This window comes from Capra hircus, chromosome 12 (genome assembly GCF_001704415.2).
Source record: "Capra hircus breed San Clemente chromosome 12, ASM170441v1, whole genome shotgun sequence".
NCBI classification, from domain to species: Eukaryota; Metazoa; Chordata; class Mammalia; order Artiodactyla; family Bovidae; genus Capra; species Capra hircus.
This window is the reverse complement of record NC_030819.1, coordinates 15944574-15959010: the sequence shown is the minus strand read 5'-3', so window position 1 is coordinate 15959010 and position 14437 is coordinate 15944574. Positions and strand designations below refer to the sequence as shown.

General features: G+C 43.1%; 2 protein-coding genes across 3 annotated transcripts in view; one reads left to right on the top strand and one right to left on the bottom strand.

Moving 5' to 3' along the window:
- The window catches only part of LOC102179751 (multidrug resistance-associated protein 4-like), a 607813-nt gene that overhangs the window by 326019 nt on the left and 267357 nt on the right, over positions 1 to 14437 (top strand). The window lies entirely within an intron of this gene.
- Positions 13146 to 14437, bottom strand: part of LOC108637248 (multidrug resistance-associated protein 4-like) — a 157816-nt gene continuing 156524 nt past the window's right edge. Inside the window, 1 exon segment of the mRNA XM_018056286.1 lies at positions 13146 to 13265. Within this exon segment, the coding sequence (XP_017911775.1) occupies positions 13158 to 13265 (108 nt within the window). The 3' untranslated portion in view covers positions 13146 to 13157.

Below are 14437 nucleotides of genomic sequence, written 5' to 3'. Positions count from 1 at the left end.
ATACCCTCAGGATGGACGACGTTGATGAATGAATGAATGAATGACATAGGGTGACCAAGCTTCATTGAGCGAGGCCAGTCACTTTATTTTCAGAGAGTTGTACATTGAGTAAAGTGAAAAATGCAGAGTCAACTCAACATTCCATCAGTATTAACTTTTATCAATACCAGGTTCCTTCCTGCAAGAGTCTTATTTTTTGTACATTGTCTTCTGGCCTGGAGGCCTGTTGATATTTTATGACCTCTTTTTGATAAAGGTTGGTCAGCCAGAACAATAATTTTCACTTGAAGTGTTTCTTCGTAAATTCCTAGCCTGCATCACCCTTAAAGTACTTACATTTTTATGGAGCAAAGATTCAGTGGGTTTCAGCAAAGAAAGAACTTATTAATTCAAAGTCTAATGTTGTTAATGCTAAGGCTACTGCTTGTTTTTTCTACATCCTTACTATATGCACTCCCAGAAACATAATGGATAAGGGATGTGGGAACCTGGCAGCAAGCATTGGCTCAACAATGTTGCAAGAGTCTGGATAAACCTGCCAAATAAGCTAAAATGCTACCAGGGGTTTGAATTGAAATAATCCTTTCATGCCCAGGAGATTTATCAACTAGAGCCCTAAGTTAATTTTTTCCAGAAAAAGGTGGTCAGGGATAGCACCCTGTTAATGTCAGAAGAGTTGGTAAAAGGCATAAAATAGTAAGACAGACAGATTCTGGTTTTGTGGTAGATGCTTGAGCAGGTCCAGGGGGTCCCTCAAGTCCTGATCCTCCTTGCTCATCAGGTCTCTCCACATGACCTTGTCATGGGTGGGATTGACTCAGAGAGTCCCTCGATCCTGAAGCCTTGCTTGTCAGGTCTCCTTATCATAGGTGGGATCTCCCATGCTGGCTCCCGACACTATGGTCCTTGCCCCTCATGTCCTCTGCCTGCCTTTTGTCTGTTGAAAATCTTTAGCCAAAGAATAAGATTAATCCCAGAAGTGAGAACATGCAGATACAAAGAACAACAGTTAAAGGAGACCAAATAATAATGATGTAGTCATTAAGCATAGTCAAGGACCTCTTAATTCCTTTCCAAGAGCTATAGATAGTATTCTGAGCCATATCCTGTAAGCTGTCTTATAGGTACTGAAAATCCCTCCAAGTAAAAGAACTACATGATGACTGGACTATAGCTATGACATAAGCTGCCACAGTTCTGAGAATGGACCTTGAGAGATGGGAACAAACAAACCCTGGAACTGAAGAGTAACTATACCTAAAATAATCAAGATGAATCTGGTCAGACCACCAGTGACCAATCTCAAGATGACTGTCATCGCTGACTCTGCTATTTCTACATGTAGCCCTCTCCCTGTCTATAAAATCTCTTGTCCATTCGTTCTCAAGGGAGAGGGTAGTCCCCCTTTGGGCAGGTGCTCACCCTCCCCCTCACCACATGCTGCTGCTGCTGCTGCTAAGTCGCTTCAGTCATGTCCGACTCTGTGCAACCCCATAGATGGCAGCCCATGAGGCTCCCCCGTCTCTGGGATTCTCATGGCAAGAACACTGGAGTGGGTTGCCGTTTCCTTCTCCAATGCATGAAAGTGAAAAGTGAAAGTGAAGTCACTCAGTCGTGTCTGACTCTTCGTGACCCCATGGACTGCAGCCTACCAGGCTCATCCGTCCATGGCATTTTCCAGGCAGGCGTACTGGAGTGGGGTGCCATTGCCTTCTCTGCCCTCACCACATACTGGCATCAAAAATAAAGTAAATGTTCCTTTCTACCAACCTGGACCCTTTATTGGCTTTTGAGCGCAGAGAAGCCAGACCTGCCTCTTTGGTATCATTGTTTGGCTTTCTATGGTTAGCCTTGGAACTATCACAGCACCTGTCATGGTGAGAGCGGAGTGAATTTTAGTGTTATAATGAAGGGGTAATGAGTTAGAGGTCAGAGGCCTCTACTGTACTCAACACCATGTTGATTTTAGCTGGTTCAAGCCAGTTTTTGTGGGATCCTGTTTTTCTCAATATCTGTGCCCTATTCCTTCCTGTATCACAAGTATAGAAACACTATTTCCATAGTGATGAGGCCATCTTACCCTGTCTTCTGGGAGTCCAAACCTGGTTCTCTGTGTACTTTGATGCTTATGTCCTTCCCTTTACCATTTAAACAATACCAGCTTGTCTTCCTCAAATGAAGGGCACCACAGACTCCCACTTATTTCAGGAGCAACATCAAGCCCTAGCCATGAAGGAGTTACCTTATGGGTAAAAAAACAAAACTGACTATAACAATTCCTTCCCTTTTGGATCTTCAGGCATAGAACAGAAATTTGTCTCTTTCTCTTCATCAAGATTATCTCCACAGGTAACAAAGGAAACAGTCATTAAAGGTAAGCTGGGGAAATGCTGGACTGGAAGAAACACAAGCTGGAATCAAGATTACCGGGAGAAATATCAATAACCTCAGATATGCAGATGACACCACCCTTATGGCAGAAAGTAAAGAGGAACTAAAAACCCTTTTGATGAAAGTAAAAGAGGAGAGTGAAAAATTTGGCTTAAAGCTCAACATTCAGAAAACAAAGATCATGGCATCTGGTCCCATCACTCCATGGGAAATAGATGGAGAAACAGTGGAAACAGTGTCAGATGTTATTTTTTTGGGCTCCAAAATCATTGCAGATGGTGACTGCAGCCATGAAATTAAAAGACGCTTACTCTTTGGAAGAAAAGTTATGATCAACCTAGATAGTATATTCAAAAGCAGAGACATTACTTTGCCGACTAAGGTCCATTTAGTCAAGGCTATGGCTTTTCCTGTGGTCATGTATGGATGTGAGAGTTGGACTGTGAAGAAGGCTGAGCACCAAAGAATTGATGCTTTTGAACTGTGGTGTTGGAGAAGACTCTTGAGAGTCCCTTGAACTGAAAGGAGATCCAACCAGTCCATTCTGAAGGAGATCAGCCCTGGGATTTCTTTGGAGGGAATGATGCTAAAGCTGAAACCCCAGTACTTTGGCCACCTCATGCGAAGAGTTGACTCATTGGAAAAGACTTTGATGCCAGGAGGGATTGGGGGCAGGAGAAGAAGGGGACGACAGTGGATGAGATGGCTGGATGGCATCACTGACTCAATGGATGCGAGTCTGAGTGAACTCCGGGAGTTGGTGAGGGACAGGAAGGCCTGGCGTGCTGCAATTCATGGGGTCGCAAAGAGTCGAATACGACTGAGTGACTGAACTGACTGACTGGGGCCCTTAATATTCAGGGAGACTGGGCTGTGATGGAATAGTCACTGATAAAGCCCATCAACCATTCCCTGGGAGTAAAGTCAGAATCGGGATAATGAAATGAAGTTTACCTTTTATCTCTCCCTTTGTGCTGAGTCTTGTTTCACTTACTCCCAGGGCAACTCGTGCAGAAGCCTCACACCTAGTCTTTCAGACGAGACTCCCTGATGTGAAACGGCTGTGCCGACACCTCAGCTCTGAGGGCCGTGTGCAGAGTCACTGCGCCTGGCACTGTGATTCAAGATGGCGGCCAGGGGGCTGTGTGCAGAGATGCTGACCCAGCACTACGATCTGGAGCCACCGGCAGCACCGCTGAGCCTGTCCTGTGAGAAACCACACATCCCCCAGCTGACAGGAATCACACACAGCAGTCCCAGGGGTGCTCTTAGGAGAAAGCCTGTCCTCTACAGCACATTCTATGGACATAAGCCATACCTGACAGAGGGGCTTCCCAGGTGGCTCAGTGGTAGAGAACCTGCCTGTCAGTGCAGGAGACTCGCATTGATCCCTGAGTCAGGCAGATCCCCTGAAGCTGAAATTGGCAATCCGCTCCACTATTCTTGTCTGGGAAATCTCACTGACAGAGGAGTTTGGTGGGCTGCAGTCCATGGGGTTGCAAAGAGTCAGACGTGACTGAGCACACACATTCACCTGTCAGAAGGAACCTTTTGGACTTTGGGAGAAGGTCGGTAACAAAATAAGAAGAAATCAAACCATCTTTGGTTTTCCTGGTGGCCCAGATGGTAAAGAATCTGCCTGCAATGGAGGAGACCCAGGTTTGATCCCTGGGTTGAGAAGATTCCTGGAGAAGGGAATGGCCTCCCACTCCAGCATTCTTCCCTGGAGAAGTCCATGGAATTCTGGTGGGCTATATAGTTCGTGGAGTCACAAACAGACACAAGTGAGCAACTTACACTTGTTCACACTTTCTAGCAATGAAAACAGCTGCCATTTGGGAGGACATGAGATCTTTTGCCTCCAACAACGGTTCTCACTTGGCTGCAGGGTGGAATCACCTGTGGAGTTTTAAAAGTGTTAACGCCTGCCTCCCCTCCCCCAAGATTCTGATATAACTGAGATGAGGATTCAGCACTGGGATTTCAAAGAACTTCCCTATAGCCAAGTTTACAAACCCCTGGCCTTTGCCATACTGACGATATAAAGAACTGTACCTGTATGAGGAAACAGAGTAAACTGATAGAGTGATTCTGCAGAAGCAGGAGTGTGCGTTTCTGTGTATAAGGTGTAGATGAGGTGGGTGAGGTGGGGGCCTGTGACCCCTTTTGCCCCGTGTGAGGTCGTCCTGTCCCTTCTTTCCACGGCCTTTGCACACGGCTCACCTGGATACATGGATTATGCTGAACCCTGCTGGTGATTTTCAGTGTCGCACAGTTTTTCCTGGAGTTTTCACACAAGCCCCACCTTCAGTTCAGTTCAGTTCAGTCGCTCAGTCGTGTCTGACTCTTTGCAACCCCATGAATCACAGCACGCCAGGCCTCCCTGTCCATCACCAACTCCTGGAGTTCACTCAGACTTGCATCCATTGAGTCAGTGATGCCATCCAGCCATCTCATCCTCGGTCGTCCCCTTCTCCTCCTGCCCCCAATCCTTCCCAGCATCAAAGTCTCCTCCAATGAGTCAACTCTTCCCATGAGGTGGCCTAAGTACTGGAGTTTCAGCTTTAGCATCATTCCTTCCAAAGAAATCCCAGGGCTGATCTCCTTCAGAATTGACTGGTTGGATCTCCTTACAGTCCAAGGGACTCTCAAGAGTCTTCTCCAACACCACAGTTCAAAAGCATCAGTTCTTCGGCACTCAGCCTTCTTCACAGTCCAACTCTCACATCCGTACATGACTACTGGAAAAACCATAGCCTTGACTAGATGGACCTTAGTCCGCAAACTAATGTCTCTGCTTTTGAATATGCTATCTAGGTTGGTCATAACTTTTCTTGCAAGGAGTAAGCGTCTTTTAATTTCATGGCTGCAATCACCATCTGCAGTGATTTTGGAGCCCCCCAAAATAATGTCTGACACTGTTTCCACTGTTTCTCCATCTATTCCCCATGGAATGATGGGACTGGATGCCATGATCTTCATTTTCTGAATGTTGAGCTTTAAGCCAACTTTTTCGCTCTCCTCTTTTACTTTCATCAAGAGGCTTTTTAGTTCCTCTTCACTTTCTGCCACGTTAGGTCAGCACAAACCTATGAGCACCTCATCTACACCTTGCACACAGAAACGCACACTCCTACTCCTGAAGAATCACTCTGTTTACTCTGTATCCTCATCCAGGTACATTTTTTTATATCCTCAGTTTGTACTAGTTCAGCACAACCTATGAGCTTGCTGGGAGGGAAGCCCTGGGAACTGTAACAGGATGAGCAGCTTGGCAGTAACTTCAGGAGCTGCTCCTGCTCTGGGAAGCTCAGGGAGCTCCAGGCCACTGGCCAAGCACTGGTCTGGCATGCCTTGACTGGGACACTCCTGTGTCTGGGGTTTGAGGTGTTTGTATGTGCTCAGTTGTGACATCTCTCTGGGACCCCGTGTACAGAGGATGGGATTTCCCAGGCAGGAATGCTTGAAGTGGGTTGCCATTTCCTCCTCCAGGGTCTGATCCCCTACCTGCGTCTCTTAAATATCTTTCATTGGCAGGCAGCTGCTTTACCACTAGCGCCCGCTGGGGGGTTGAGGAAATTGGTCTTATCCTCCAGTGACAGGTGATTCCTGGGCTCAGTGATAAAAATGCTTGCCAGTGCAGGAGACATAGGAGACGTGAGATGGATCCCTGGGTCGGGAAGACTCCCTGGAGGAGGAAATGGCTAACCCAGTCCAGTATTCTTGCCTGAAAAATCCCATGGACAGAGAAGCCTGGCAGGCTACAGTCACAAGGTTGCAAAGAGTTGTGCATGACTGAGCACAGCCAGTGACAAGTGCCTATGATATAGAGCATCTGAAAGTGCAGAGATGTAAGCTAATCAGCGTCCCAATAAACAGAAGCCTCCCCTTATTCTGCTCTGTGTGGCAGGATGTGTTTTTACTTTATCATGGTTAATTTTAATGCAAGCCCACAAGGTATTAGGATCCCCATCTAACAGACAAGGAGAAAAACGCACAGAGCTTAAGGACCCTGATCAACGTCATTCAACTCCTAACTGACAGATGCAGCCTCTGTCCCAGCTCCTCCCATGTCCTGGCAGGACCAGGAGGTCTCCCTGCCCAAAGGCCTGCTCAGCAGCTTCAGCCTGACCCCTCGGGTGTGTCTGTGCGGTCCCTCCAGGCGCCCGCAGCCCCTTTGCTCCTATTGTCCGTGACTCAGGTCCTTCCTTCTGCAGAGCAGCCCCCGAGAGCCCCACGGTCGGCAGGAGGACACCCTTGCCCCATTCTGGCAGCTTCTCCCTGCAGCCAACTCCTAGGGGTGGGGTCAAGCCAGGCTGTAAGAAGAATCAGGAGAGAAGCAGGAAGGGTGTGAGCTCACGGTCAGCACCTTCCTCCGACCTTGGACCTCCCTCTCTTCTCCTGATGCTTCCTGCCACTCAGGTCAGCTCCTCTCCATGCCTCCTACCCCATTACAAGTGCTCCTGTAGCTCTGCTGTGGATCAGAGTCACCAGGGGAGGGGTCAGAAAAATATTCTGATTCAGGGGGTCACACAAGTGGGCCCTGGGAATTTGAATTTTTATCAAACAGCCTAGTGTACTGGAATGCAAGGGGTCTCTGAACACACTTTGAGAAGCATTTAACAGACCTGTCACTCATATCTGTGAGCCCCGAGTAGAGAGTGAAGCCCATCCTATATGTTTAAATATTTATAAAGTTATATCAAGCTAACACACTGTCAAATACACTTTTGTAACCACCTGGCAGGCTGGGATTCCTGGACCCTGGAGTTTGGAGCCAGAAGGCTGGACAGCAGAGGGGGTCTGCCCCCAGGCCTTCCCCTGCTCTTCCCACCTCTGGCTCTGGCCCTCTTTGTGCCCTGAGGAATCTGCTGCTCAAGCTTGAGCATGCCCAGCCTTCAAGTCCAAGCTCGGGCCTCCCTCTTCCCACCCATAACAGCTGAATCTTGACCTCCTGTCGGGCTGGGACATGGGCCCCAGGAGGGAGGCTGGCACTGGCATTGGGATCAGGGATTCTAGGGTCCAGGTGCTCAGAGCACGGCCTGGAGGGGGCGGGACTCCAGGTGGCCACACCCCCTGGTCCTCTCTGCTGCCCCTGGGGAGAGTGCAACCACAGGATGACCTGACCAGGGCCTCTAAACCAGCGCTTCTCTGACTGTACTGTCATCAGGACTCCCCTGGGATCCGGAGATTCTGAGTCAGTGGGTCTGGGGTAGAAACAAGATTCCATGTTCCTAACAGCCTCCCAGGCCAGGCCAAGGATGCTGGTCCATGCTTAGAACAGCAGAGCCCTAGGGCAGGATGGGCAGACTTCCCCTGTAAACAGTCAGGAAGTCAAAACATTTCCAGGCTTTGTGGGCCATATGGTCTCTGCTCAGAAAAACATCTACTTCTGCTTTATTGACCACACTAGTGCCTTTGACTGTGGATCACAACAAACTGTGGACAGTTCTTAAAGAGATGTGAGTACCAGACCACCTACCTGTCCCCTGAGAAACCTACATGCAGGTTAAGAAGCAACAGTTAGAACCAGACATGGAAACACTGCCTGGGTCAAAATTTGGAAAGAAGAACAAAAAGGCTGTACATTGTCATCCCGCTTATTTAACTTATATGAAAAAGAAAGTATGTATATGTATAACTGAATCACTCCTGAATAGCAGAAATTAACACAACATTGTAAATCAGCTATGCTTAAATAAACTAAATTTTTAAAGAAGCAAGAAAAAATGCCAAGGGTGTCAATAGGTTCATTAATAGTAATGTTTACTCTGGTCACTTGCTTAGCCTGGTGTTTGTCAGATTTTTCCACTTTAAAAATACAACTCTTCCCTAAAGAATTAATCAAGGAAGATACTTTGAGTCTATGAAAATACCATGCCTCCCCCAACCCCCTGAATATTCACTGTATATTCACTCAATGATGAATTTTGTTTGATTTATGATGATGGCTGCCATATGATATTTTTCTATCAGCCTGTCTACATTTGTAAGTTGGTATTCTATTGCAAAAAAGAACTTACCCTTCCTCCTGTCTATTTTATGTCTTATCAGAATCAGTATAAACTCATGGATTTTTAAAAAAATTATAGTTGTAAAATGTAGGGTTTAAAAACCTTCAATCCTCTGTTTATCATTACTAACTTACAATATTTCTAATGCAATATAAACTCCATCTCAGAGACTCATTTTTTGTCTAAGTAGTCTGCAAAATTTAATTTTAAAAATATTTTTACATAATATCCTCCACAATTAAATATGATTAGCTTTTGAAGTAAACATTGTTTTGGAATACCCAAAGCTTCCACCAATTGGAATGGATAATTGTGAGCATGTTTCCTGAGTGAAGAGTGAATTTAGTCAGAACCATCCAAAGTAAGCTTCCTGTAAAACATGCTCAGTGTATCTAAGTCTTAATTTTTGTTCTTCTTAAAAGTTCACACAACCCCAGTTTTGACTCCTAAGACAAGTCATTTGGGCTTGGAGTATAGATGGAGGTCTCATTGAACTCAGGCATGTATTCCTTCTAGTAATGTTATTTTTTAGTTCTAAATTCAAAAAAGTATGTATTTCTCCCAGCTTTTCAGCACACATTGCTGTTTTAGTTTGGGGGAAAAATTTTTTTCCTTACTACATTAGGTTTAAAAATCAAATGCTCAGTTAATCCACATTCTTTCTATTTTTAAAGGAAAATTAACAGGTTACACATAAAACTTTATGTTTAAAAAACTCTGAAGGCTTTAAAGTGGTCTGTTGTGTTTCCTGGGACCTTCTTCAATATTAGAACCATGCTGCTGATTCAAGAATAGCATCAGTATAAATATAAGCATAGTATTATTTTTAGACTTGAAAAAAAAAAGCCCTCCAAACTTGAACAGAAATTTAATTATTTCTAACTTTTTAATGCTATTAAAAATATTGACAATGTATAATAGGGCCTTTTGAAAGCTTATGTGGTCTAATTCTAAACATAAATATGATGGGAACAATTAATAAAGAAGGCAGTGCTGGAGAGGGTATTACTGATGGGGCACTAATCACAAATCCAGCATAGTTCAAAAGCAGTGTTTCGCACCTGTCTGGGGTTTAGAGTCAGTCTTATTTAATTTTACATTTTCAGCCCATTGCAACCTAATCAATGATCCACTGAGCATCGCTAGTGCTCCGCTCAATCATGTGCACCTTCCCTCTGCAAGTGCAACAGTCACACTGGTCTCTGGGCTGTTCAGGATCCCACCCCTCCTGAGAGTAGATGTCACAGCAATAACAGATGGCTGCACCTGTCTAGTTTTCTTGAATTTCCTGTAATTATTTCTAACATAGTTACAAACAAGCCATAGACTGGCACTAGCCCATAGACCTCGCTTTGAGTATCACTGTCACAGTTACCTTTGCAACAACCCTCTGAGAATTGTACTAACCTCACTTCCAGTATCAAAGAAACTGAGACACAGTGGGTTTCCTAACCTTAAGAGCCCACAATTAGCAGGTAGCAGAATCGTAACCAATCCCAGTCAGTGCCCAGAGGAACCAGTAATTGTCCCTGAAAGCCTGACTCCAGAGCCTGTGCTCCTTGTGTGCATATTTCATTTTTATATGTGAAGGAGGAACAGTTTGGTTTAGGCCATTACATGAGGACCTCCTCAAATACATCTTCTGTAGTCTACAAACCTCCTTCATCCACATCCATCTTGCTCTCCTCTCCTGGTGATTAGGAATCACCAAGGTCAATGATTCCACCTGGTGTCTTTGGATGCTCTTGGTCCATCCATCGTCCCAACAAAGCATTGTTCAAGTGCAGAAACTATATTAATTATCCAGATGAAGCTGAGATTCAGAGATTGAGACACTTACCCAAGCATGTAACTATGGCTACATGGCTATGGGGTGTCCAGAGCTCGTTTTGTCAAGGATGGTGCCAGTTTATTTTCCTGTCACCTTGGCTGGTTATTGCTTTCCTTTCACTCTCAAGTGTCCCACTCTGGACAGTACATTCTTTGGGCACTCACACTGCTAGTGAGTAGTAGAGAAAGAACTGGAGTGCAGATCTGTGACTGACTCCAAAACCAGGGCTTTCTTTTATCCCAGACTACCTCTCAAAACTTTGAAATTATGAGGCTGTGAAGGCAGGTTTGTTCTCAGTTACCATTCATTCATTCATGCATTCAGCAAACATTTATGGAGCACCTGCAACTGTGACACATACTGTGCTGGGAGATGGAATTAAAAAGTGAATAGGGCACAGTTTAAAGTCTTTTTCTCACTTAATTTTATAAGAAAACAGAATGTTTATGAATACTCATAGTCAGGGAACATTACATAATTTATATGACCCAGTGCAAAATGGAAAGAACAGGGACCCTTGTTTAGAAATGAAGTATCTCAAGATGGTGACAGCAAGACACTAACCAAGTATGGTTCAGTTTAACAAATGAGAGGTGGTCAGGGTATTGCAGAAATCCAAGTTACCTAGGATAAGAATTAATCTTAAGGTGACTTCCTAGCAGGGGTGACAACTGGGCTGACCCTAGAGATGAGGCTATCTCCTCTACATGGACCTTCTTCTCTACTTTTTTTATACCAAAGGACACTGAGAAGAATCACTAAATCATCATTTTGACTTACATGTCAGTTGCCAAGACTTTCCCCCACAGCACAGCCTAATCACCCATGTCTGGAACTGTGACACATGGAGACGGGCTGCCCAGACCTCCCTTCAAGGACTTGTTCTCCAGTTGATGGAAATGCTTTCAGCCACCAGGTCTTCTGGGGGTAGCTCCATCCAGGTGGAGGTCCTATCCTGGCCACTAGACATGTCAAGATAACACTGAAGGGCCATCTTCACTCCAGCTCTCCATGGGGTCAGTTAAGCTTGTCTGGCCAGTGATGCAGCTTGATCTTTCCCTCTGCTCTATCCTGTTTCTTCCCTCTTGATGCCACAAGTGTTGATCCCAAGGGCATCCCTGATACACATCCCAGCACTAAACTCTATCCCAGTCTGCATCCCAGAGAACCAGCCTGCAACACATGTCAGAAAACATTCCAGTACTCAGGAAGAGCTTTTATTTGAAAATTACTGGTTACACACATACTTATAACATTTTAACCCCCCCCCCCCCAAATAAAGTACAAAACGGGGGTAACAAGGACTTTTTGTGTGAATGTGGTTAACTTTGATTTAAAATCCACAATCTAATGTTGTCTGACCAAAATGACAGTATATTATTAATAACAAAAGAAAACTATTAGTTTGAACTACATGAAAGTGCCACTTGTATGGCTTATAAAAAGGCTGAATACTAGCAGCTCCACATGGCTCAATCTAAAAGAAAAAATCCACTAGCATTTGAAATTAAGAGAACATTATACTTATGAATAACTCATAGGTAAAAGATATAGTTAACAAATTAAATTAGGAATTAGAAAATATATAATACTATATGGCTATGATTAGTGGTGAGTACCAAAACTTGCAGGTTGTGGCTAAAGTGGATCTTATGGCGGGGGGGAAAATTGGCTTTATATACTTAAATTACAAAAATAATGACATTATTAATCTGTTTTCAATTTAAGAATTTATAGAAAAAAAATTCAAAGTAAAGGAAAAGTTGAAGGAAAGAAAGAATGATACAATGAACTAGCGAAAAGAGAAAGAGCATCAATCAAAAAAAAAAGCTGATTCTTTGAAGACAGGAAAAATTCATGCAAGATTATTCATAAAACAAGAAGGCTCAAAGAAAATTAAAAAGCCAAAAGAACACAGTTAGAGATGCTGCAAAGATTAAACATATAAGATATTGTGAGTAAATTTATGCCAATCAAGCTCAAAAACTCACAGGAAACAGAGCCACGCCAAGAAAAATGAAACCTATCAAAATGACTCTGCAGAAATAACACACTGAATAGGAAGCACATAATTACCAAAAGTTACCCAGACAGTGCGGCTGCACAACACTGTGAATGTGATTAATGCCACTGAATTATGTGACTAAAAATGGTTATATGGCAAATTTTATGTTATATACACTTTACCACAATTTTTAATGTAAAAAAATAAAATCCTCTATCTAGAAGACAGTCTAGCACATGTCTGTCCTTCATTAGCAAATCCCCTAGAAGGGCTCCTATTTTGAGAAAGCATATTTTCTCTTCCTTCTCTCTTAGAACATATAATATTGTCCTTCTGTATTTTAACCATATATCTATTTTTTTAAGAGAATATCTCTCTCTCCTGTGATGTCACTTAAACTATAGTATATAAACTATAGTATATTGTATGTTTTTCCTATCAGTTTTCTCTGTAGTATTTTAACCAGAGGTCTTTTGGTAGAAAAATGGATCCTAGTCATGTTAAAGGAAGTGGGGACACAAAACAGCAACTTCACACAGTCTTCAAGTAAACAGAATCCCTGATAAAACCAGAAAGTAATATGTAATTCTGGGAACAGTAAAAAAACATCTGTGACAACTTTGTCTCAAATCTTAGAAAATGAGTTTGGCTCTGGAGTCCCTCAAGACACAAAATCTAGGACACGGCTTTTATTGGTGGCCTGTGCCTTTCATTTGCATAAGAAAGAAAACAGTATAACATATAAATAAATAGAATAAATCCTTTTTCAAGAGCTTGAAATCTTGAGTGAAGTTGAACTAACATCTTGTAATGTGTAAATATTTGTTGCTGGTATAAAACAAGTAGAATATAGTTTATGAAGTGCAAACCCTATTGGAAAGAAAGCCTTTGGAATATACATGAACTCATGGTAGAATCACAGTGCTGACTCAAAAATTGTGAAGGCTGAGGGCTGTCCACTGGAAACATTCATAACCACACAGTCACTGTGACTGATATCTGGCTATCTCCTTTTGAAGTACACCTGAGGGAGAAAAAGACAAAAACAACATGTTTAAAAGTTTTAAAGTCCTCCTCCTAAGGCAACAAATTTTTAGGTTTCCTTCTTCATGTGAAGCAATCATCACTTTTTGAGGCACAGTTTAAAAAAGGCTGTATTTATTCTATGGAAGACGTAGCCACAATAAAACCCTCAGTGGGGCTGGACTTAATGCCAAACAACCTGTAGATTTACTAGATTTCTGATCATTCTGATTCACAGATATGCTTTATCACTACAGTAAATTGATAAGAAAAATTATTTTGCTCCCTGGAATAAATTAAAAACAGGCTAACAAAGAGGATAGGAAAACTATCATCTGAACAGGGTTTGTCATTTTCACACATAAAAAGAGCACAACAGATTTGGATGTTAGTATCAGATTGAAATCTTTGTATTTTAAAAACTCTGACAAGCACTGAAACGCTGGCATATATGTATGAAATATCCTGGTGTTTAATTTGTGTGGCAAAATAGTTATAGAGCCTATAGAAATGTAATCTGTGGATAGTGGGTCCCATGAATGAAAGGGAATCAAAAGCTTTAGCACGGAATCAATCAAATGACTTCTCTAAAATGGAGATGATACCCAATAATAGGACAGTTCTCTGCCAGGCCTTGGAGCTCTTAAATTCTACCAATTCCTAACTGAACTGGAAAAGATACAGGTTTTCTCAGGGTAATCAGAACACAGAGGAAGTGAAGTGCTGTCAAGGTCCACAATCAACAGTTTTCAGTAGCTGTATTGTACCTCAGTTCCTTAACAGACGCACATAACAAAATAATGTCAGGGCTTGTGAAGCCTTATCCTGAATGGGCAAAAAACGTAACTCTTTTTCATCAAAGAAGAATGTGAAAAGTTTCGTTTGAGTCTTTAAAACAGAAAATGTATCATCTATCAGAGGCTGACTCATGTCACAAACCGAGTTGCTTAGACATGTGATTCAGATCTCTTTTATAAAACCTGACAGCAAGTGCATTTGTGGGCGCTGTAAGCAAAGTTATCATGAGTGAGAATGAACTTCACACACAAAACAGAAAAGCACTAGGACACCTGCCTTCATAGTAAGTGCACTTTCTTACTCTCTTGCTGCTAACATAACCTGCTACCCCCAAAACAGCTCTGCATATGACACGCTATATATTTAAATGTCACT